Source organism: Lepidochelys olivacea (assembly GCF_965140295.1).
Source record: "Lepidochelys olivacea isolate rLepOli2 genome assembly, chromosome: 2".
NCBI classification, from domain to species: Eukaryota; Metazoa; Chordata; order Testudines; family Cheloniidae; genus Lepidochelys; species Lepidochelys olivacea.
Window position 1 is genome coordinate 267,154,806 of NC_140412.1, and position 23,583 is coordinate 267,178,388.

Consider the following 23,583-nt stretch of genomic DNA (forward strand, 5'->3'; position numbering starts at 1 on the left):
AGCTGTGCCCTGCCGGGACCCCTGCCAGGCCGAGAGGGGAGCTGAGCCTCCGTGACCCACTCAGTCCTGGGGCTCTCTGCCAAGGCTGCCGGCCAGGGGACAGGGAGTGTCTCACAGGCGTGGACACTTGAATGTGGAAACAAGAACAATGGGATCTTTATGTCAGTCATGCAAGGGAGAAGACAGCAGTAGCAGGGGGTGCCCATGGGATCTCCCCCCAAGGAAGGCATGGATGACGCTGGGAGAGCATGGGGTCTGTTATACCAGCACACAGCTCGTGGGGCGGCTTGAGCCCTCCCATCTCCTCTGGTGGATCATCAGCAGGCTGGGTACCACGGCCAGCAGCCCTGATCGAAGCCAAGTGGGCACAGCAGAGATGGAGAAGACCAGGCTCAGCTGCTCTGTCCCCCTTCCAGTGCTGGCTGGGGGCAGTAGTGGGATTTCTTGAGACTCCTGAACCCCAGTGCAGACAAGCAGGGTGGTTAGGGGCAGCGTTGCTGGAAGTTGATCCCGAAGCAGCTGGAAAATGTCCTTTCATGGGGAAAACCAAGACCTGGGTAATGAGGCAGAATCCCAAATGCCCTTCCCAAGATATTCAGCACAGCATCTCTGAAGGTCCTTTTCTTCAGAGTCCATGTCCCGCCTGACTGCGATCCCATAACACCCCGGTGCTCTTCTAAGGAGCGCTGAACAGAGCAGCAAGCTGAGATGCAGTGACTTGCCCACAGAGCCAGGAACTAAACCCAGGACTCCCAATGCCTCATCCTCTGCTCTAACCATTAGCTGCTGCTCCTTCCCGCAGCCACCTCTGTGGTGTTACAGTGAATAGCACTGAGGGGCAGAGGGCACCATGCTACTACAGCATTAAACCTGGACAGGACGCAGCAGCAACAGCGTCACCACCCCAAACGGTCAAAAATCACGAGACAGGCGTCAAACACCTGCCTTGCTCTGCAGCTTGGGGCATGGGTCGCTTGGCAGGATCATCTAGGCATCGCTCACCAAATCAATTCCCTGCCATCGCAGGGACCTCAGCCCCTCCTCTTCTCTGCATAATCACATGACTCCGGGAGCTGGGGATTTATAGAAACACCAGGTACCGCAAAGTTAATGATAAAGGCACAAGAGCTGGCAATGCTGGGGCAGGGAATAGTCCTGAACTTGCAGGGAGACTGGTTAGATCGCCTGGGCCTTTTAACTCCTGTGCCCTGGAGGAAATTCCCCTCTCTGTGGCGCTCCGGGAAAGCAGCTGGTGCCGCGCAGGGGGCAGATCTGAGGGGAGATGCCTAGTCTCTGGGCATGATGGACCCCTTGGCCCATGGCAGTGAGGAACATGTGATCTGGCGGGGATGACATCACCTGGACCCGCCACATCTCCTCCCGTCAGCCAATCAGAATACAGAATCATCTCCGTGCTGAACAAACACTAGCCAATTTGCCATCTCATTGGCTGATGTGGCGTCTGGTTGTGGGTGGGCTTAGAAAATGAAAGACCAATAGCAATAGACCGTAGACGCCCAGCTACCGCCCTGCCTTTTGCCCCCTGGTGGCCATGTGGGGAATCGCACCCTGCCTCAGCTAGGGGGCCTGGCGTGTCACTAACCCGGAGTGTGTTTGTGCTGTACAGGTGACGGGGGTGAGCGTGACCAGCTGCCAAGACCAGCTGGTGGTGTTTCACACCCAGACCCATGACGACCTGGTCATCTGCTTCCATAAGATGCAGCCGGAAGAGGACAACCGAGTTGGGGAGCTGGTGGGGGTGCTGGTGGACCACTTCAAAACGTGAGTGATGGCATTGGTGCAAGACACAAGAAGGGACGGGGCAAGGGGTCCGGGCACAGCTGGGTCAGGGTGTGGATGGGAAAACCATGGTGGTGCTGGTGTTCTTCCCTGGGAGTCAGAGATGAACCCAAGGCTTTGGCATGGTGCTGAGGGAGGTGCTGTCCTGCAGATCGGCTGTAAAGTGCGACCTTGACTGTTTGCGACCATTACAGATCTTGTGGTGTTTTAGGGCTCTGTCCCCCACAGTCCAGCCAAATAATTACATTTCCCTTGAGGTATCATCTGAATGCTATAGTCCAGATTTTCTCTCCTAAACTCCAGTGTAGCTGTTACTGTGTGCTGTTGAGCAGCTGCTGTGTTCCACCCCAGAGGTGGCAGCATTTCAGCTCTGAGTGGAGTGGCATGACTCCAGTTTTGGGGCGTAGCCCTTGCAGAGGATAACGGCAGCTAGGGCAGGGGTTAGTACTTGGTTCAGCCCTGAAGAAGCCTGCAGTTGATAGCAGCTTCCCTTGGAAGAAGGAACTGATCAGCCTGAGCCTCTTCCCGAGTACTAAGGGCCTGCACGAGACAGTGGTGGGTCAGGGGGGCTGTTCCTGTGGCATCTTTCTTGATGGGCTGGGTGACAGGAGCTCTGGCCCAACTGGCCCGTTCAGACTCTGGCTCCCCAGACAAAGGCCACCAGACAACTATCAACTGGTCACTGTCACTAGGCGGCTCGAGGTGACCGGCTGTGGCTAGTGGATTGAGCCACGCCTGCGAATTATCCGGCTATGGTGGCTCAGCGGTTAAGGTGTTGGGCTTGAAATCCACCAGGGTTCCCCCCCCACGCATTCAAACCCTGCTCCTAGTGGGTTGAGCCTGTATTATAAAGGCTGTCAGAGGAGAGGATCCCAACAGTCCCTTCTGGCTTTGTAGTCTACGACCCGCTCTCAGACACCGGCGGCGCCTGGGATGGATTCAACCCCACAAACAGGAGTCGAAAGGCTCCACGGCCCATTACCACCCGTACAAGAGGGAGTGTGTCTGCACTGGCAGGGAGAGGAGCCTGTGCCAATCTGGAGAAGCTGCATTGGCAGGGATGCTGGGTATTGATCCTGGGCAGTGGAGAGCTGAGGATGCTGCTGGCGCTGGTTCCTGGCTGGGGGCAGGCGGGGGGCGTGCAGGCCAAGAAAGAACCAGCCGTGCGGCCGGGAAGGCTCGTTCGCAGCCTAATCTCCTAATCAGGCATTGTGCAAAGGCACGCGGGCCCATTGCAGCCTCCAGCTGTCACGGCAGCAAGCCTCAAGGCCAGGGGCGCCTGCCCACGAGCTCCCATCTGGGGTGGGGGGTTGGGCCGGATTAGAGAGTTCTTCCTGACCCTGCTGCTTCCCCTGCCACTGTGATGCAAAGCAGGTGTGGGAGCTGGCTGGGAGGGGGCTGAGCCCAGATCTGGGGGCATGAAGCCAGCTCCAGAGCTCCCAGGCTCGGCAGGTTACAGCCAGGGGTGCTAGCGAGCCTTCGCCAAGGCTGCGGGCTGCTCCCCGCCCTGGCCTCCAGGGAACACAAGGGCCCGAGCGTGGAGAGTGGGTCTCCACAAGCGGGTGCGTTTGTGTGGCCATGCTGCAGAGCGGCTGGGTGAGGGTGTGCACCGGGGCGGGGACAGAACACAGCCATGTGTGGGTGGGGGAGGGCAGGGGTGTGTAGGTGTGTACATGCCTGGGGGGGTCGTGAGAGGAAGCTCGCCCCCTTTGTGCGGCACACCCCAGCTGAGCTGAGTGAGGAGCCCAGGGGCAGGCAGGGGCTTTGGATCTGGTTCGCCCTTTGCCCAGTACTGGCAGGGCAACGTTCTGTGCCCGGTGCCACGGACAGGGGCTTTGTGTCGCTGCAAAAGAGGTCGGTAGCATGCGTGGGGGCCGGGCCGTGGGGCGGAGGCGGGAGAGGGCGCAGCGTGTGCAGGTGAGGGCAGCACGGTGCCCGCTGCAGGGCGAGCCTGGTGGACAGGGCATTGCTGACCCCCACAGGGCTGGCTCTGCGCCGGCAGTCCCTGCGGAGCAGCAGGTGCCAGATGGATGTCTGTCTGCCGGAGCCCCTGAAGGATTGACCGAGGGAGGAGAGAGGGATCTGGGGCGAGCCAGCGCCATCTGCTCTCGGCAGCTGCTGGCACAGGTCTGCCCAGACGCAGGGAAGAAAAGAGCTGGGGATGGGGGGGAGAGGGGCTGTACGCTGGCCCCCCCTCTTCCCGGAGCACTGTCACAAAGTGGATTGTAGGGCATTACCGCCCCACACATGAGCCCCCAGATGGTAACGCCCCTCCCAGGGTGGGGCCCTCTTAAAGGGCCAGCGACCGCCCTTTGCAGGGAGATAGACACAGACGGGTCAGAATGACGGATGCTGTCGAACTCGCACGGACGCAGACAGACTGACGTAGTGTGAGCAGGGCAGATCCCCAGCCCGCCCCTGCCCCACTCCCAGAGCACCCAGCCGCTCCCTCTCCCTCCCCGGCTCGGTTGGTGCAGGTTGGGACAGACGTGTGCCCAGGATTGGGCTGCCCCGCCCCGCCGGAACTCAGCTCTTGCCCATCGCACCCCCCTTACATGCCCTGTAACCCAGAGACCTTCCTGGAGCAGCTGGCCCAGGAGCCAGTGGCTTTTCTGGTCCCTGGGTGTGAGTTCCACCGCAGGCCCAGTTGGCCCCGTCCAGAGCGATGTGGCATGGCACACTGGAGAGCGGGCATGAGTCTGCCCCCACGGCAGGGCTGGGAGAAGGGGAAAGTTCCCCACACGTGCATGTGTACACACACATACATGCACACGCGTACACGCACGCACACAGCTCACTGGCAGCTCCCAGTGAGCCGAGCTGTCATTGGGTGGGTCAAGAGCTCAGCCGGTAACATGCTGGCGGAGACCAGGGGACCCCCAGCCTGGTTTCTGTGCTGGAACTGGTGGGGCCTTCACCCAGGAGCTGGCCTCCGGGCAGGGATCTGTCAGCTCCCTGGGGCGCTGGGGCCTTGGGGAAGGGCAGGCAGGGCTGGGCAGAGCTGGGGGTTCCTCCTGGGAAGCCTTGTGCTCTGGGATCAGCTGGTGGCTGAGGAGCTGGCCGTGGTGCTGAAGGGTGGCAGCAGGGAATTGTAGCTGCCTTGGCACAGACTTGTCCCGGGTGTGCCCCCTTAGAGCCAGCAGGTCGATGTGGTCCAGAGGGACCAGCAGCAGGGCATGGAAATGTCGCACTGGCCCCGGCTAGCCCATGTGCGTGGGGTCCACGGCTGGACTATTCCCTACAGCCCCGCTCTGTCGAAGGTGCTTCCACCCCTTTGGAGAGCCCATTCCCCAGGCTGAGGTCTCCCTCCCTGGCTTACCTCCTCTCCAGTCTGAAGTGCCTCTCTCACTCCCCCCTTGCCTCTCCCTGCATGATCCCCCTCCTGCCTGGGGCTTTACAGGATGGATGGACAGACGGTGGGATGGATGACAGGGCACCAGGCTTGGAGCTGGGACCATAGACTTGGCCAAGTCACTTAATTTACAGACCTCCATTCCCTCCCTCTTTGTGAACGGCTTTGAGATCCCCAGAAGAAAGGGACTGTGTACGTTCTTACCATGACTGTGCCTGGCTAGCAGTGGGAGGGTTGCCCCTGAACGAAGCATCCTTCCTCCTAATCCCAGTTTGGGGGGAGAATGGCTAAATATTTGCCTTGTCTCCCAAGAAAACGGGATGCTCTGAAGACTGCAGTGGCTAAACCACCCCCTGCCAGTGTGGGGTGAGTGTAGGACTGGGAGCCGGGGTTGTCTGGCTTCTGTCCCCAGCTCTGACACCTATTCTCCTCTGTAGCTTTGGACCAGCCATTTTAATTGCTTGGTGCCTCAGTTTCTCCATCTGTGAAATGGGAATGTAGCTAGTTGTTGTTTATAGCATCACCATAGGAGGGGTCTGTTAGACCCTCCAGGCCATGCCCAGGAGTCCAGTGCAGGACTGTGCCCTACAGGACAGTCTAGGGTTATGGGTCCCAGGGTTATTCTTCCCTCCAGTCCCTTCCACAGTCTGAGCAATCTCAGGCCATGTGCCCAGTGGGATTTTAGCCACTGGTGCCAGCCCCTAGGGAAGGCGCTATGCACACTGGTGTAGCTAACCCCAGAGCGGCACTAGTGCAAATCAAACGGGGCATGTGTTCATCATGTCAACACGAGGGGTTTTCACCAGAGCAGCCACACCACCGGCTTCGGTCCCAGCCCAGCCAAGGCCTCAAGGTTGGCGGAATGTGAAGCATCCTTGGTGATCTCTGCTCCCGGGCAGGGAACTCTCATTCTACCACAGCCCCTGCCTGGCTGCATGTGTGGTGCTGGGGGGGGGGGTTAGGAAATAACTGTCCAACTGGACTGACATTGCACTAGGCTCCCCATAGACGGGGGTGTGCAGAGCCAGATCTTTCCCCAGGCCCCAGTATTCCCCTTCCCCCGCCCCGAGAAGGTGGCTGCCCCTTTAAGAATCCCCACAGCTGCTCCGCTCCTGGCTCTCATTTGCATTTCAGTCCTGGCTCTCTTTTGTCCTGTCTTAATAGCTACCTAGCAGCCTTCCCTGCTCAATGCAACGGGCTGATCCTGCCCCACGCTCATGTCTTCTTAACCCAGCGACAGCTGCTGCTCCATTCACTGCCCCTGCCCCCCCCACCCCAGACACAGGCACACACAGAATTGCCGTGTGTCCCATAATAATCCTCGCCGTCGGTATACGAGTGTCCCACTGCCTCCCGTCTCTTTGGATCCCCACTGCAGCTCCCGCTGGAGTTCGATCCCTCCACAAGGGCTCCCTCCCTGATGGGCATAATTAGTAATGCCCTGCTCAGATCTCAAAGCGCTGCTCAAATGAGGGCAGTGTCATTAAACCCATTTTGCAGGTGGGGAAATTGAGGCACAGAGGGGCTGTGATTTGTCCAGGGTCATCCAGCAGGCCAGCGGCCGAACCAGGGTTTGACCATAGGTCTCCTAAATCCCAGCCCCATGCTCCAGCCACTATGCCACACTCCTTTAGGCCTTCAGGTCCGATGACAGAACAAGGCCCCTTCAAGCTGGGCATGACTATTGGGCTGGAAGTTAAAGCTCCCATGGCCCTTTTATTCTGAGTGTTGGAGACAGTGTCAGGACTCCTGGGTTCTCTTCCTGGCCCTGCCTCTGACTTGCTGTCTGAAATGAGCACCGTGCTACTAGCCACCCCACTGACTAGCCACAAGACCTCACATGCCTCTACCATGCAGGCAGAGGAAGGCCCTGGCCCTTTGCAGCTGAGTTGGGGTTTGCCCCAGCGCCCTTGGCTCAAAGTGCCCGCTCCCAGCTGTCGTGCAGCATGCTCTATTGCTTGCTTGTCATCCTCCACCCCAGAGGTGGCTGCATTTCAGCCTCGTATACCCGTCTGTAAAGCACCCTGGGATTAAAGGGGCTATGGAGACACAAGCTACTACTCTTATTATCTTCTCTTTGTAACTGGTTTCCCTCCCCCACTGCCCCTCACCCAACCCACTGGCCCCTAGGTGCTCACAGGAGGACAGCCCCAGCAGCGTCCATCACCCGCTCTCCTCGCTGGATGTCTGGGAGACGGAGCACAGGGAATTTGCACCTCCCAGCTCCACCAGATTTATAGCTGGGGAGTGCTTGAGCCCTGAGCATCCTCAGCCGGTTTTATTCCAACCCCGAGCCAAGACATTTAGCCATAAACAACATGCTGGGCTTCCAGGCCTGCTGGCTCCCAGAGCACTGCAGGGCCCAAGCCAGCCAGTCCCAGAGGGAAGCAAACTCCGGTGTGACGGCAGGGCACTCGGCTGGGGTGGGGGAACTGCGGCCTTCTGTCACTGCGGGGAACCCTGCAAAGCTAGATGGGTCAGAGAAACAGCCCCTTCCAGAGTGCTCTCACCCGTCTCCATGCGTCTCCCCACACACTCTGTGATTAGCACTAGCCCGCTGTAGGTGTCTGCCCCAGGCCGGGCTCCCCTGATCCGCACCCCACAGCAGTGCCAACTCGGGCTGGTTCCAGGCCAGGTCGCCATTACAGACGCCAGCAACCCCACCGTAAGGCCAAGGCAGGGTCCCCCAGGGAGCAGTGCCCAGCATGGCAGGATCCGTAAACTCTGCAGGGCGGGGGAGTGCAGGGGGCAGCAGTGTGGCGCTAGCATCCTTGCTGAGATGATTTTGGCCTGGTGGCTGGGAGTCCGTGTGGCTGCTGCCTGAAATGATGAGCAGCTTGCTCTGAGGAGCTCACTAACCGACCTGCAAACCCCGGCACGCTTTCCCTGGCGCTGCCAGTGTCACAAGCCTCCGTCTGGCCCTCAGGCGGCAGAGCATGCTTGCTGCTGTCCTGGCTGGCTGGAGAACTCACGCGGCGCATTCCTCTAGCTCGGGGGTTCTCAAACTTCGCTGCATCGCAACCCCCTTCTGACAACAAAGTTATCACATGACTCTGGTGGGGGTGGGCAGAGCCCGAGCCCCGCTGCCCCCAGTGAGGGGAGAGGGGGCCGCAGCCCGAGCCCCGCCACCTCGGGTAGGGGTGGAGTTGGGGCTTCACCCTCAGCCCTGGGTGCCTGCAAGTCTAATGCTGGGCCTAGCGACCCCATTCAAATGGGGTCATGACCCACTTCGGAGTCCGGACCCACAGTCTGAGAAACGCAGCTCCTCCCATCCGAAGATTGCAGAGCACTGTATGGCGCCCCAGCTAAGCCTCAGTGCACCTCTGTGAGGGCAGGTCTCAGGCTCCCCTTTGAGCAGATGGGGAAACTGAGGCAGGGAGCAGCCAAGTGGCTTGCCCAAAGCTCCAGATCATGTTGATAGCAGAGTTGGGAACAGAACCCAGGGCCCTGTATCCCAGTCCACTGGCTCCCCGTATCTGGCCTGTACCAGCCATCACCTCCCGGCCACACACTCTCTGCTCTGCGTGGTACAGCCCCCACATGCCGGAGATGTTCCACAGCAAGGAGGGTATTTCCCAGAGGCCAGAGGCCACGGGGATCGCTTGCTCACCCAGCACTGCACCCCAGCCCCATGTTGGCCTTGGGGTCTCCCGGGAGGCCCGAGCCCAGGATTCTCAACCTGGGGTCGTGAACAGGTTTCAGGTTTCCCACCGCGGTGAATGTGGGATCCTGGTACAGAAATGGCTGAGAAGCACTTCGGGTGCTCGGTGCATCGGGGCTCAACGGCTTTGCACCCCGCAGGGCAGGGAAGAGGAACCTGTCAGAGCAGAATGTGGCTGCAGCGAGATCCAGCCGGGTGGGCCAGACTGGCACCCTGCACACTCAGCAGAAGGAGCCTAGCTGGTGTCCCACTTTGCAGATGGCTCTGAGCCCAGCGATGGTTGCTAGGTAACTGCAGGAAAGCTCATTAACAGCTGAGACTAACTAATGAGCTGGGGAAGAAAAAAGCAGGGAGAGCGGGAGGGTGTCAAGGTGAGAGGAGAGGGGAGAACGCCACGGGTGGCACTGCCAGCTTGGCCCAGTTTGCAGCCCAGCACAGGAGCCGCTCTCCCAGCTTGGCGCTGTCACTCGCGGGGTGCAGGGAAACGCCACTGGGGACGCAGGAGTAAAGAGGCTTCAGAGGCCATCGTGATGGGCACAGCCAGACTGCCCAGGCGAGCCAGAGGCTCAGGGCGGAGTCAGGCAGGTCCCAGCCCAGGTTGGCAACCTGGCAGCAAGGCCAAGGGCTCACCCAGGAAGCCTGTGCTCCCCTCCCACCTGGTCATGGCGTGCCCCCCTCCAGGGGTTCACCTGTTGCTGGCTGCAGAGGTGGGGGCTGGTGCCATCAGCACTGGCTGGGAAGAGCCCTGAGAAGCCCCGAGCCTGTCTCCTGCTGGGATGCCACTAGCTGGAAGGCAGGGGCGGGGGAGCAGGCAGACAAGCTGTGAGGCACAGGCTGGCTGTTGCAGGGACCGTGTTTGTGTGGCAACTTGGCAGAGCCGGGCATTGCACCTGCTGCCGCTGCACCCCTCCTCTGCCATGGGCCCCGGCGTTGGTTCTGGGGCCCGCTCCAGGTCCCACCGCCGGGAGCTTTCAAGGGCAGCGGGATCAGACCTGGCTCTGACCTGTGATGATATCAGCGTGGAGCTCTGGGAACAGGGGGCCCCCAGGGCTGGGGGTGGCAGGGAGCCTTCCCTGAGGCTGTGAGTGGCCAAGGTGTGGCGCTAGGGACCTGGCTCCTTGGCCCCCTTGCATCCAGCTCCAGCCAGCGCTGCACCAAGAGGCTGGAAGGGATTCAGAGAAATGCAACGAACCCGCTCAAGGGACCGAGCTAGATGGCCCAAACCCATGGCAGGTGTAATCCAGAGTTCACCAGGGCTGGCGGTGCAGCAGGAGGAGATGATGCTCATTCCTGAGGGGGGAGGGGAAGTGGCTTGATCCAGTGGGGTAGATCGGGGGAACCGGCGGGAGCCACATTCACGCTGAATCAGGCCAGGCCCTGGCGGTCCTGCATTGCCCTCAGGAGACCGTCTGGGTGGACGTACCTGGGGTGTTTCGCTGTCTGGTGCAGACGTGTCCCAGACGGCTCCCATCTGTGCCCATTGCGAGCCCTGCCACCCGGCCAGGCCTCCGTCCATCGCAGTGGCGGTCTAGGAGTGCCGCCGGCAGCGCCGGGGCTCCTGGCTGAGCGGTTGCAGGGTGACAGCGGCACGGGCATTGATGCCAAGTGCAGCGATGCTGACGCAGTCTGTTCCTGTTCCTGGCCCCGTCCCCGGTCGCTGCCACTTTTGATTTCCACACTTGTCTGAGTGTCGATAGCCCTCTTGGCAGGAGATGCAGCACCTCCAGTGGAGGAGATTTCTATCCCCTCGTCCTGCCTCTGGCGGGGCCAGAACTTCATACCTCTGAGGGAGTTTCTGCCTAACCCCAGCCAGTTAGTGCTTGGCTTGCCCTGAAGCAGGAGGGTCAATATCCCTTGTAATCAGTCTCATTGACTTGTGAATGCTCTTATTACCCATATAAACGGCCAGCCCTTGTATGGGTGCTGCTACATTCTTGGCCTGGAAGGTGTCTTGTGGCAGAGAGTTCCATAGGACAATGGTGGGTACACAGGGCAGCGTCTGGACAGTACAAAGCGCTATGGAAACAGGATCAGTGACCCCCGGAGGGATCCAGTGAGCCACCCTGTTAGTTGGACTGGGACCCTGCTTATAGCCGCCAAGTAACTTCTGTGGACTCATTGTGGAAGGCACAGCTCCCGAACTCAGCCAGGCGCGAGAGAGGTGGGCATGGCCTAGAGGGCTCTGCGGTAGAGAGTGGGGGGTCCTGCCGGGAACGGCCAGGCATGGGGGCAAAGCTCAGGGAGAGATGGTTCTGACCTCTACAAAGGGGCTACGTCTGACTCTGGCTGGCTTCCTCGTGTCAGGGAAAGAAAGGCAAAGGGAGACCATATGATGCATAGGAGTCTGCCGGGGGCATTTTGCAGCTATGCCACCATGCGGCGCTGTTGCATGAGAACCCTAAGGGCAGTATGCTGTGATCCCATGGGGAGGATGCCCCCCACCCTAGTGATTCCTTCCCATAGGCCTTGGAGCTGTAAGGTGACCAGCCCATCATGGGCCCCCCATTGCTGAAGGGTGGTATACCTGCAGGCCAGATGCCTGGCCTGCTGTGGGGCTCGTTCCCCTGAGCCTGCGGATTGGTGCCATGGATGGGGTTCAGGATCTCGGCTCTGATGCCAATCTCTCTGCTAGACATTGATACCTCGGTGGGGATTGGAGCTCAGAGCTTGTGCCCAGGGTGCACTTCCTCAGTGGGAGGTCAGCACCTGGGGCCTGTCCCACCAGTGGAGACCAGTTTCTCTTCTTTGCCTGGAGCCAGGTCCCCATCCCCTTTTCCAGACCATGTCCTCGGCCCCAGGCCCAGCCTGGTCCACTCTCTGTGGCAATTGCCCTGCGTCTCTCGGCTCCGGCGAGTGGGGTTCGGACATGGCAACAGGGGCCAGGCATCTGTGCAGAGCCGGCTGGCTGCTGCTCGGCATCCTCAGAGCTGCTGATGCCCGCGCGCTGCACTCTTGGGCACGGATCAAGGACAGGCAGGGGTCAGGGACGGGCATGTCTGTGCGAGGGTGAAGGGCGAATCCCAGCCCCCTGGGCAGAGCGGGCAGGGGCGCGAGGCTCCCTCGTCGCAGATAATCACTTCCACAGGGCTGCTTTGCCCCAGATCTGTCTGGCTTTTATTAATATTTTACCGCAGTGCGAGTGGTGCTGACGCAGACCGAGCCAGAGTGATGATTTATTCCTGGCTGGGCTGTGAGCACGACCCTCCAGCATTTCCAGAGAGCGAGGGGGAAATCACACTGCCCCAGCCCTAGGGCTGGCGCAGGGAGGGGACAGCCAGCCTGCATCTCCCCTATTCAGGGGCTGATGTGACCCCCAGTGTACGTGCTGCCCTAGCCCCTCTAGGGCTTGCGTCAGGGGGAATTGGCGGAGCAGCCCTGGTCAGGCCCCCCCCCCAGGGTCTGATGCTGGCCCTGTGGGGATTGGAGGCAGAGGGCAACCGTGCCTCGGGTGCCAAGTGTTGGTAAGGAATCCGTGAGCACAGCCCGTACAGAAACAGCCCCCGCACCTGTCCACTCGGCAACGCACACACAGACAGCCCCTGGGAGAGGACATGGGGCCGTCTGCTCCGACAGCACAGGTCTCTGCCGCAGGAGCTAGGGGAGAGAATCTCCCTCAGCTGCTGCGAGTGGTAAGGCTGTTTTCCCCTTTGCGGGATGGCCTCTAGGGGGCAACAAACGCCTTCCCCCGTCTCTCGCACACACAGACACATTGCAGTCACGGATGCCTAGGGGCACGAGAGCGGGCAAACCCCAACTTGGTCATCCCTCGGCCAGCAAGCTAGCAGAGGACACCACTGCTCGCACCCCCCAGACGAGCCTTGGGACTCTGCTGACAGGAACAGCAGCCCCCAGAGCAAGGGGGGGAGGGTTGTGTTGGCAGACAGGTCAGGCTCAGAGAGGTGGGCGCTAGGACTAGTGCATGGAAGAGTGGGGAGACCAGGGTTCAGTTCCTGGCTTAGCCGCACACGCCATACAATGAAGTCACTTAACCTAGCCTGTGCCTCAGTTTCCCCTCTGTAAGATGGGGATCTGAATGCACTACCTTCTGGAGGGATTGTGGGAGGGGCTTAGTTACCATGGTGATGAGGACCTGGAGAGATAGAACAGGCAGCTGGGGAGAGGGTCATGCTCAGGGAGGGATCCACGGGGGGGGGCTTTCAGGTGGGGGGGGGTCTCAGAACTCAGGAAGGGTTCCTGGTAGGCAGTCTGGGGGAGGACAAAAATCCCAGCCTGCTTCACCTCTCAGCTGCTGGAAACCCCCCTGCCAGTCCCCTTCCCCTGGACAAGCACCCCCAGAGCAGCCAAGCTCCAGGGGTAACCCCTGAGCCAGCCGGGCAGCCCGAGGGAGGAGGAGGTGCCAGCCCTGGGGGGAGGTGGGAACGGTGAAGGCTGGGAGCCAACAGCCTGCCACGCTGGCGGGCTGCCCTTGCCTCTGTTATTGCTCAGTCCCTTGCAAAGGCGCAGGAGTTGGAGAGGAGAAAAGGTGGCTCCGTAGAAGCTTAGAAGCTATTACCAGCAGGACAGTGGGGTGGGAGGAGGTATTGTTTCATATTCTCTGTGTATATATAAAGCCTGCTGCAGTTTCCACGATATGCATCTGAGGAAGTGAGCTGTAGCTCACGAAAGCTTATGCTCTAATAAATTGGTTAGTCTCTAAGGTGCCACAAGTACTCCTTTTCTTTTTTCACTGGGGATGGGAGACCTGAGAGCCTGTAACCTGAGCCGGGAAGGGGAGTGGGAGGTAACACCTCTGCCCAGGAATGTGGACAAAGGCTGCAGGAGAGAGCCTGCTGGGGAGGGGGGGGCGGGGGTTGGTTTCAGTTTTGTGCTGCGTGGTGGAACGCAGGGAACCCCAGGGCTGGGGCCTAATCTCCCTGCCCCCCAGAAGGACTTGACTGAGGGGTCCTGGTTGTACCCACAAGCTCTGTTTTAGGCTGTGTTCCTATTGTCCAATAAACCTTCTGTTTTACTGGCTGGCTGAGAGTCTCAGTGAATCCCAGGAAGAGGGGTTCAGGGCCCGGACTCCCCCACACTCCGTGACAACTGGTGGCAGAGGTGGGATCTACTGCACCCCATGGACGGCGCTTCCTGCAGTAAGTGACTGGGGAGCAGTAAAACGAAGGGGGATTGACGGGGACCAGGCGTGCTGAAGATTCAGAGAGAGACGGTTTCAGGGGGCGGTTAACCCCTGGGAGTGTGTGACCAGAGAGAAGGACTTTTGCAGTAGCAGGGTGCCCCAGGGGATTGCAGCGAGCTGTCCCAGGGCCAGAGGAGTCTGCAGCTCGACCCTGGCAAAGAGGTGTGACCTCAAGAAGGACTGGCACACTAGGGGTTCTTCCTGGAAACCGTGGAAAGCTGCCCAGGCCTGTGAGTGGCCAGCAGGGAGATGTACGCTAAACGCCTTAAGAGTGACCTGGTGGAGCTGTGCAGGCAGAGGGGGCTGCGCATCAGGAGGTCCACCAAGGAACAGCTGATTGCCCAGTTGGAGGAGAGGGATCGCTTGGATGACCCGATCCCCGTCCCTGAGGGAAGCCGCCCAATGGATGCAGCGTGGGCCCTGGGGCCTGACCGGGCTGGGAGGGGTCAGACTGCTGCCGAGGACATCCCAAGACCCTTCCTACCTATGCCTAGGGAAGGGGTTAAGGGAAACCCAGCGAATACTGAGGGCATCCTGACCCCAGCAGCCAGCAGGGGATCCTCCCGGCGGAGCTCCCCATCCCTGAAGTGGAGGCAGCTGGAATGGGAGAGGGAGATGAAAATGAGGGAGCTGGAGGATAATGAAAAGCGACGTCAGCATGAGCAGGAGGAGAAGGAGAAACAGAGACAGCATGAGCGGGCGGAGAAGGAGAGGCAACGTCAGCATGAACTGGAGCTGGCCAGGCTGAGGAGCAGTGGGGCCCCGGCTGTGGTGAGTGACGGGGGACTCAAGACTGCAAGGAGCTTTGATAAGTGCTTCCTGGCCCAGCGTAAGGAGGGGGAGGACATAGATAGCTTCCTGACGGCCTTTGAGAATGCCTGTGAGGTGCACCAGGTTGACCCTGCAGACAGGCTCCAGTTTCTCACCCCCTTACTGGACCCCAAAGCCGTGGAGGTGTACAGCCGAATGACAGGGGCGGAGGCAGGGGACTACGAACTGTTCAAAAAGGCCCTGCTCCGTGAGTTTGGGCTGACCCCCGAGATGTACCAGAAAAGGTTCCGGAGTCAGCGTAAAACGCCTGAGGTCACCTACCTACAACTAGTCAACCGAATGCAGGGATATGCCCGCAAGTGGACAGCTGGGGCCCAAGCTAGAGAGGACCTGCTTGACCTAATCGTACTGGAGCAACTGTATGAACGGTGCCCTTCCGACCTGAGGCTGTGGTTAGTGGACAAAAAGCTAGAGAACCCCCAGCACGCAGGGCAGCTGGCCGACGAGTCTGTGAACAGTCGGTCAGGGGGTAGCAGGGAGGAGTCCCAAAAGAACAGGCCCCCCACAATGCAGAGAGAGAGTCACCATGGGACCTCCCAGTAGGGAAATATGGAGAACCCCCTCCCAAGGGGAACGCCTGGCGTCCGGACCATCCGACCCGCTCGAGGGGACCAACGTGACCTGAGCTGCTATCACTGTGGCCAGAGAGGCCACGTACGGACCCAGTGCCCCAGGCTCAGGGACAGACTGAGCAGACCCAACCTACCCAGGGTTAACTGGGTAGGGACCCAGCCTGACAAGGGGCAGACGGCCCAGGCAAGGGGGGCTGCCAGCTTACCACCTGCTCAGGAGGGAAGAGTACCCCAGGCCAGCTCCTCCAGAGGGCTGGAGGCTCTGGACTCAGGGTTCTCGGTTTACAGGGTGGGCGCAGGGTTGTCCCTCCGGAGGGAGTGCCTTGTTCCCCTGGAGGTGGATGGGAGGAAAGTCAGTGGATACTGGGATATAGGCGCGGAGGTGACGCTGGCCCGGCCCGAGGTGGTGGCCCCAGATCGAGTGGTGCCCAACACCTACGTGACCCTGACAGGGGTGGGCGGGACCCCATTCAAGGTACCCGTGGCAAGGGTACACCTGAAATGGGGGGCCAAGGAGGGGCCCAAGGATGTGGGGGTGCACCACCATTTGCCTACTGAGGTTTTGATGGGGGGGGACCTAGAGGACTGGCCAAGCAACCCCCAGACCACCCTGGTTGTGACCCATAGCCAGAGCTGGTGAGGGGCACTGCGCCCTGACCTTGGGGAGGGTACCACACCAGAGGCGCAGGACTCTACCCTGGTGGGGAGGGAGCGCCGAGGGGCACGGCTCAGAGAGGCTATGGCATCAGACCCAGCCAGTGAGAGGGAACCGGGCCCCATCCCTTTCGCAGCCGCTGAGTTCCAGGCCGAGTTGCAGAAAGATCCCTCCTTGCAGAAGCTCAGGGACCTGGCTGACCTCAGTGCGGTACAGACCATGAGGAGAGGTTGCCAGGAGAGGTTCCTGTGGGAGAAGGGGTTCCTGTACCGAGAATGGGCTCCCACAAGGGAAGTAGAGTCCTGTGGGATCAGGAGGCAGCTGGGGGTCCCCCAGAAGTATCGCCGCAAGCTACTGTACCTGGCCCATGACATCCCCCTCTCAGGGCACCAGGGAATCCGGCACACCCGGCAGAGGTTGCTACAGAACTTTTACTGGCCTGGGGTCTTTACCACAGTCCAGCAGTATTGCCGATCCTGTGACCCCTGTCAGAGGGTGGGGAAGGCCCGGGACAAGGGGAAAGCGGCTTTGAGACCTTTGCCCATCATAGAGGAGCCTTTCCAGAAGGTGGCCATGGACATCGTGGGGCCTCTCAGCAAGACGACCCGGTCGGGGAAGAAATACATTCTGGTGGTGGTAGATTTTGCCACCCACTACCCCGAGGCAGTGCCCTTAGCTTCCATTGAAGCCGACACCGTGGCCGATGCGCTCCTGACTATTTTCAGCCGAATGGGGTTCCCCAAGGAAGCCTTGACAGACCAAGGGTCCAACTTCACGTCGGCCCTGCTCCGGTGCTTGTGGGAGAAATGTGGGGTGCAGCACAACTGGGCCTCAGCTTATCACCCCCAGTCCAATGGGCTGGTGGAGAGGTTCAATGGGACGCTAAAGATGATGCTGAAAACCTTTATGAACCAGCACCCACAGGATTGGGACAAGTACTTACCTCATCTGCTGTTTGCGTACAGGGAGGTGCCCCAGGAGTCTACCGGATTTTCACCTTTCGAACTGTTATATGGAAGGAGGGTGAGGAGCCCCCTGGACCTAATGAGAGACGAATTGGAGGGGAAGGCCACTCCCGATGGAGAGTCAGTGGTGGAGTATGTCCTGATCTTCCAAGAGAGACTGGCTGAACTCATGGGGCTGGCCAAGGAGAATCTGGCCAGAGCCCAGAGGAAGCAGGAGGTCTGGTATGATCACACGGTGCGGGCCCGCACCTACACCACTGGGGATCAGGTGATGGTTCTCATCCCTGTGAGAAAGAACAAACTACAGGCCGCCTGGGAGGGCCCTTTCAAGGTTGTCAAGCAGCTAAACGAGGTAAACTATGTGGTGGAGCTGTCGAACCGGGCGCACCACCGCCGGGTGTACCATGTGAATATGATGAAGCCATATTATGCCAGGGGGAATGTGGTGTTGGCCGTGAGTGGACATTGGGAGGAGCAGGGAGATGACCCTTTAGTAGATCTGTTCCCTGGGACCAGAGCTGGTTCCCCCCTGGAAACAATTCCCCTCTCGGATCAGCTAACCCCTGCCCAGCAAGCTGAGGTCAGGGGGGTGCTGCATCCGTACCGACAGCTGTTTTCCAGATCCCTGGCCGAGCGCGCCCCTGGGTGCAACCCGATCCCTGAAGCCGCAGCTCGCCCCGGGGAGACTGCTGCGAGCTGCCTTTCCTCCCTCCGCTGGCTGGGTTATAAATAGGGCTGCCTCGGCAGCCGCCCGACCAGCTGCCCTGTCCCCGCAGCGTCGAAGAAACGGCCCCTTTGTTTCCCAGCCAGCTCCCCCAGTGCCAGTGAGTAGCCATGTGAGCCGCCCGGGGCAATGGCCTCCATGGCACCAGCTCATGGCTTCCTGCCCTGCTCCCTGGAGGGGCTGCCAGGCCAGAGAGAGGGGGCAGGAAGCCATGGCACTCCCAAGACGGGGCGGGGAGGAATGCGGAGCTAAGAACCCAGGGAGATTTGGGGGGGCCTGATATCCAGGCGACGCCTGTGATGAGGGGGCTGGCACTGCCCTAGGGGAACGCCGGGGGACATCCCGCAGGGGCCAGTGTCGATTAGCCCTTTCCTGCCCCCGCTGAGCTGATGCCGTCGTGAGCCATTGCCCCAGGGACAGTGCCCCGGCACTCTGGCTCTCGGGATCAAAGGCGTGGGACAGGAGCCCTTCCCCCACAGTTCCTAGCCCCTCGTCCGATCCCAGCCAGCCAGAAGGGGCCTTGGCATAGCTATTGGTGCCAGGGCTTGGTTCCCCGCTCTGAAAGGACACACTCGACCTGCGGGTCACGCCGGGGTCCAGGGTTGTTCTCCAGGTGGCAGCATGTGGGCTCACAAAAGCGACAGCTGTCAGGCCGGCTTGCACGGCGGGGTGGGGAGAGGCAAGGCCTGGCCCCGGGGAACGTGCTCCGAGATGGATGAGTGACTCAAAGCCCCGAGCCCAACCGCTCCTCTCCCCACCAGCCCCTCACTAGATGGTCAGAACAGTCCCGTCTCGGGCCCACATGGAGAGTGGGGGCCCGTCGTCTGCACGGGGCACGGTGCCGTCGTGCTGCTTGGGACGCTTCCGGGCCCAGGCGGCGTAACTGGGGCCTTTCGGGTTTAGCTCACGGTGCCTTGGCTGCCCCATGTACACAAGGCCTAAGAGATCCTTCCAGGTGGTTTATCTGGCCCTGAGTGCGTCACCTGGTTTGGAAGGGCACGTCTAGACTGCAGTCCCGGGGCGTGATTGCAGCTTGTGTAGACACACCAGAGCTAGCTCGCGCGAGTAACGAGCACGGAGTCACTGCCCGGTGCTCCAGGCAGGCCACACGCTGCTCCGCTCCCCGCCGGGGCCTGTCACCATGAGCGGCCCTCACGCCCTGCCAGGGTGGCGCCGATGGCCCCTCGAGGCTTGCAGTCCTGCACCGAGTCTGGCCAGAGCTCCCTGCAGCTGCTCCCCAGGCGAGGGGGAGTCAAAGCAGCCGCCTGGATGCGGTTGGGGGTTGCGAAACATGGTGAGGTGAGGGTGCTGGAGGGTTTGTGTCAGGGGCTGTCAGTTGGCCTGTACGTGCGGAGCTCTCTGGCAGCCAGACACGGACGCCCTCGCTCCCACGGGGGGCTTGTGCTCTAGGACCGCGGGGCCTCCATCCACTCGAACTCAGGTGGGGCGCCCTGGCCGTCAGTGGTGCTCCACCAACTCAGCAAAGACACACTCAGGCCCTGTGTCTTTTCGGGGAGAGCTGGGCTCCACGGACGCTCTTCCTACGGACTCGGCTTCCTGTGGGTCACCCCTGGTTCTTGAAGGCGAGCCAGGGGCCTAGCTGGGCTTGGGGCGGAAGGGTTGCAGGAGGGAGCTCAGACTAGAGCCTGGGCTCTGAAACCCCCTGTGGGGGCGGGTCTCAGAGGCCAGGCTCCAGCCGTCTGTACGGCTAGTCTTAGCCCCGCGAGCCTGAGTCAGTTGGGCTGTGCTCTGAGACCCGGTGCCGTGGGACGTACCCCCCACCCATCTGTGCCTACCCTTCCCCAACCCCCTGTGCCTTCCTTGGTAGCCTGTACTGCACCATGCCCTCCCTTCCCCATTCTTGGCAGTCCACTGCCTCCCCTCCATGCTCCCTTGCCTGCTTCCCTCTGCCAGAGTCCGCTGGGAGCTGTATGCTGCTGGGACAGTAACATGCTCAATTGGCCAGGTCTTCCTTGTGCCAGAGTGGAGGGGCCAGGCTCACACGCCTCCTCTCATACCCCTGCTCTGATGAGGGGTAGGAGACGTATTCGTCATGCTAGCCCCAGCAAACCCACTAAAAGGCCATTGCTTTGCAGCAAGGCCAAAAAAACCAGCCAGCCCTGGAGGCCAGGCTGTTGTGGAGCTATGATCACTCTTTCTTAGACACACACACACACCCCACCCCCTTTCAGATGTGTTTTTCTCAAAACATCCCAGAGAAATTCTACCGTTACATGAGCAGGAGCACATGAGAGGTCAGGGGGTTCTGATTCTTTCCCAGGAAAGGAAGGGTGGAGTTCCCAGTGCATCTCCTCATGCCAAGCTGGGTTTGTCCTTCATTACGGACTGGCTGCATAGCACTGTGGCGGCTCTACCCATTGTAGAGGCCTGACGATACAGCTGTGAAAGGCTGTAAACAGCTTTATTTTTGCAGTAATTATTGGGACATAAGTACAGGAACAGATTGTCACGGTGTCCCCGGGCGAAGCTCTGGAATTGCTCCCTACAAAGCCAGTCAGGACCCTGGGGAAGTCTCCTCTCTGTGAGCAGCCTGTCTCCAGGGCAAACAGCTCACACAGCTTCCACCTTCCTGGGTCTGACCTCGGAGCATTCATCATCCTCTGCCCCTCTGTGCGCTTCCCACAGCAAGTCCGCCCAGGCGGGGTCCTGGGGAACCCAGAGGATCCTGCTTCCCAACTTCGCAGTCAGACGTGACTCTCAGCCAGCCAGTAACACAGAAGGTTTATTAGACAACAGGAACATGGTCTAAACCAGAGCTTGTAGGTACAGAGAACAGGACCCCTCAGCCGGGTCCATTTGGGGAGCCATGAGCCAGACAGCCACATCTGCCCTTCACTCCTCGTCCCCAGCCAGCCCAAACTGACTCACCCTCCAGCCCCTCCTCCTCTGGGCTTTGTCCCTTTCCCAGATCAGGAGGTCATCTGATTCCTTTGTTCTCCAATCCTTTAGCTCTCACCTTTGCAGAGGAGGGGCTCAGGCCATCAGTTGCCAGGAGGCAGGGTGTCAGCCATTTTCTCCCTAGACAGCCTCACACTTCCCTGTAAGGCTCTGCAACAATCACACAGCTTATCCCACCACCTAGAGACTTAAGAAATGCAGAGGGGAAACTGAGGCACCCATACAGTATTCAGAGAAAACATTAAGAACAGTCCCACTTTGTCACACAGATAAAGTTATAATCTGTTTCCCGTGGGGATTTTGGAATCATAAGATCTTTGTACATTATAACCAGGCTTGGGAGGGTTAGATTTTTATTGGTATGTGTCCATTTCACCGTAAAACACACAAGCCAACGTCCAAAATCTTTCCATTGGTAATAGTAGGCAAAGTAAGAAAAATCTGCTGGAGAACTGAGCAGGGTTTGATTTAAGGGTTTTTACTTGGTATATTTTGGCGTGTGATGTTGACAGGTTGTGTTTGAATGGTTATAGAACTTGAATGTTTTGAATCTCAGCACCTACAGTCATTAACCAATTATTGTCTAGACCCCCCCTTTGCCTGATCCTCCCTCGCAATTTCCCACAGCTGTGAACATTTAAATCAATACAACAAAATGCTTAAAATCAAACACTGATATTATCCATCAAAATGATAAAAAACAACAATCAAATTCTGCCGAGCCTCATTCTAACCCTATCAGCCGGCTCATTGGCAGGATTTCAGCCAGGCTTGGAATAATATTGTCTGTTGAAGGTCTCTGCTCTCCCGAGGGGGTTTCCGTTGGGGGAAAGGTCTGTCCCCTTCCTGTCCCGTGTGTGGTCTCAGACGCAGCATTACCTCTCGGCTCTCCTGCACCTCTGTCTCCCATCGTTTATCCTTTGCTGGATTGTAGCCACGCAGCCACCTCCTTGCTTACTGCAGATTAAAAAGCACAGAGCCTCCTCCTGAGCTGGTATAAATCCACCACTGAAATTGATGGAGCCACACCCGTTTATACCAGCTGTGGACCAGGACCCCAAATTTCTGAGCTGGATTTTGAGCCCTGGGAAGTTTCAGGGAGCTCAGGGGCAGGATTTTGGTTAGAAGGGGCCATTTTCAATAGAACCTGAACTACCCCCATGTGTGCATCTGGCCCTTACACGCCGTTGGCGCAGATTCCAACTGTGTAGCAATGGGAGATAGTTCAAAGCACTGACGTGTGTCCTTGGAGTGACCTGCTGCGGATGGAGGAGGAGGCGTGTGTTCTGGGACCCCATCTAATGCCCTAGGCACAGCCCCAGGGACTGATGTTTGACAGGCGAGAACTCTGCAGACACCAGTTCCTCCCCACCGCGCTTTAAGAGCAGGAGCAAGTGCTGGTACAACAAGGTCCCAACAGAGAGACCTGGGTTAATTTCCCAGCTCTGGGCCCATCAGCCTAGATCCTCCAGTGAAATCAGTGGAAGTTCGGAGCCAGGCCTGTGCTTCTCCGGGTCAGGTGGGAGCTGGTGGCACAAGATTAGGCATCAAGAGTCTTTGATTCTGTGTTCAGCTGGGCCCCGGACTTGCTGTGTGGCCTTGGGCAAGGCCTGAGGGACCTTCCCCAGTTCTCCCTGCTATTGTGAGAGAGGTCCGAGCATTGGACTGGGAGCCAGCAGAGCCCAAGTTCTAATCCTATCACTAGCAGTGGGTCTGGGGCCTTGGGCCCGTCACTGAACCCCTCCATGCCTCAGTTTCCCCAGCTGTACCTTCCCTTGCAAGCACATGCAAGGTGCGTAAAGGCAGGAAGCGCCTAATGGCCTGTCTCCACAGCGCAGCAAAGCTGACCCTGTCCATGTGACCGAGGAACCTTTCCGAGGGGCTACGCAGGGCAGTCAGCACGCCCATCGGAGCACTTCAGAGCCCGCTGAGGTGCTTTGCCAGCACCGTGCGGACAAGCCCTGAGAGTGACTCAGGATTCACTAGAGGTGCCCACCGGCGGGAACACGGTTAACCATGGCAGGCTAGAAATGGGAGCAGGACAATTAACACCCACCGTGTGAAGCTCACACATCCCGGTTGTGTCAGTCTGGCAGGTGCCACAAGCGGCAGGCTGGGCTGTCAAACAGGCTGCCGACTTCATTCCCTGCTAAAAGAACAGCGGCAGAGGCCTGAGCCAGCCCTGCCCTGGCAAACGGAAGCACGGCAGCCATGGCCTTGCCGAAGGGGGATTTTAGGCCCGGCTCCTCCAAGGTATTTAGGCTCCTAGCTCCCACTGGAATCAGCGGAGCTGGGCCGTGGCCACGGCTGTCGCTGCGCTCGTGCACAGGTTTCACACACTGGCATGGGTGTCCTCCACACACACGCGCCCCCGTGCTCCTGGGCACGAGAACCGCCCCTGCCGACCTGTGATGCTCGCTCGGCAAACCCTTGCTGCCGGGCGCTGAGCCCTGCTGACCCGCTCTCTCTCTTCCCCCCAGGACCAAGCGCGAGCTGCAGGTGCGCGTGTCGGACTGCATCCAGCTGAGCCTGCGCGGGAGGAAGAGGCTGGTTGCCGTGCAGACGCGCCACGAACTGGCCTTCCCCGACTTCGGCAAGAGCCGGGACGGCTTTGTGCTTTACTGTCCCAGGAGATGAGTCAAGGCCCCCCGGCGGGTCCTGGCTGGACGGCGGGGGGGAGGGTCTGCTTGGCTCCGAACCCAGACCCGCCTTTCCCCACCGGGAGGAGCTGGGACGCAGGGCCCTGCTCAGCATCGGGCCTCCCTTCCTTTGGTTTTTCGCTAGGATTTTGTAACCTTTTATTAAGTGAGTTCATCGCTGTGGACGGAGCCAGCCGGAGCCTGGAGCCCGCCAGCCCCAGAAGGCAGCAGCATCCCTGGGCCCCCCCACCCTGCCTGCTGCCTACAGGCCCCGCTCCAGACACACCACCAGGGTGACGGCCTGCAGGGCCCATGTAGCTCAAAACCC

General features: G+C 59.7%; 1 protein-coding gene across 1 annotated transcript in view; it reads left to right on the forward strand.

Annotated features, from left to right (window-relative positions):
* The window catches only part of MYO1G (myosin IG), a 67,819-nt gene extending 44,446 nt beyond the window's left edge, over positions 1–23,373 (forward strand). The window contains exons 21-22 of the mRNA XM_084619847.1: positions 1,628–1,782; positions 23,097–23,373. Of these exons, the coding sequence (XP_084475973.1) occupies positions 1,628–1,782; positions 23,097–23,253 (312 nt within the window). The 3' untranslated portion in view covers positions 23,254–23,373. The remainder of the gene's footprint in view (positions 1–1,627; positions 1,783–23,096) is intronic.
* Positions 23,374–23,583: the final 210 nt, after the last annotated feature.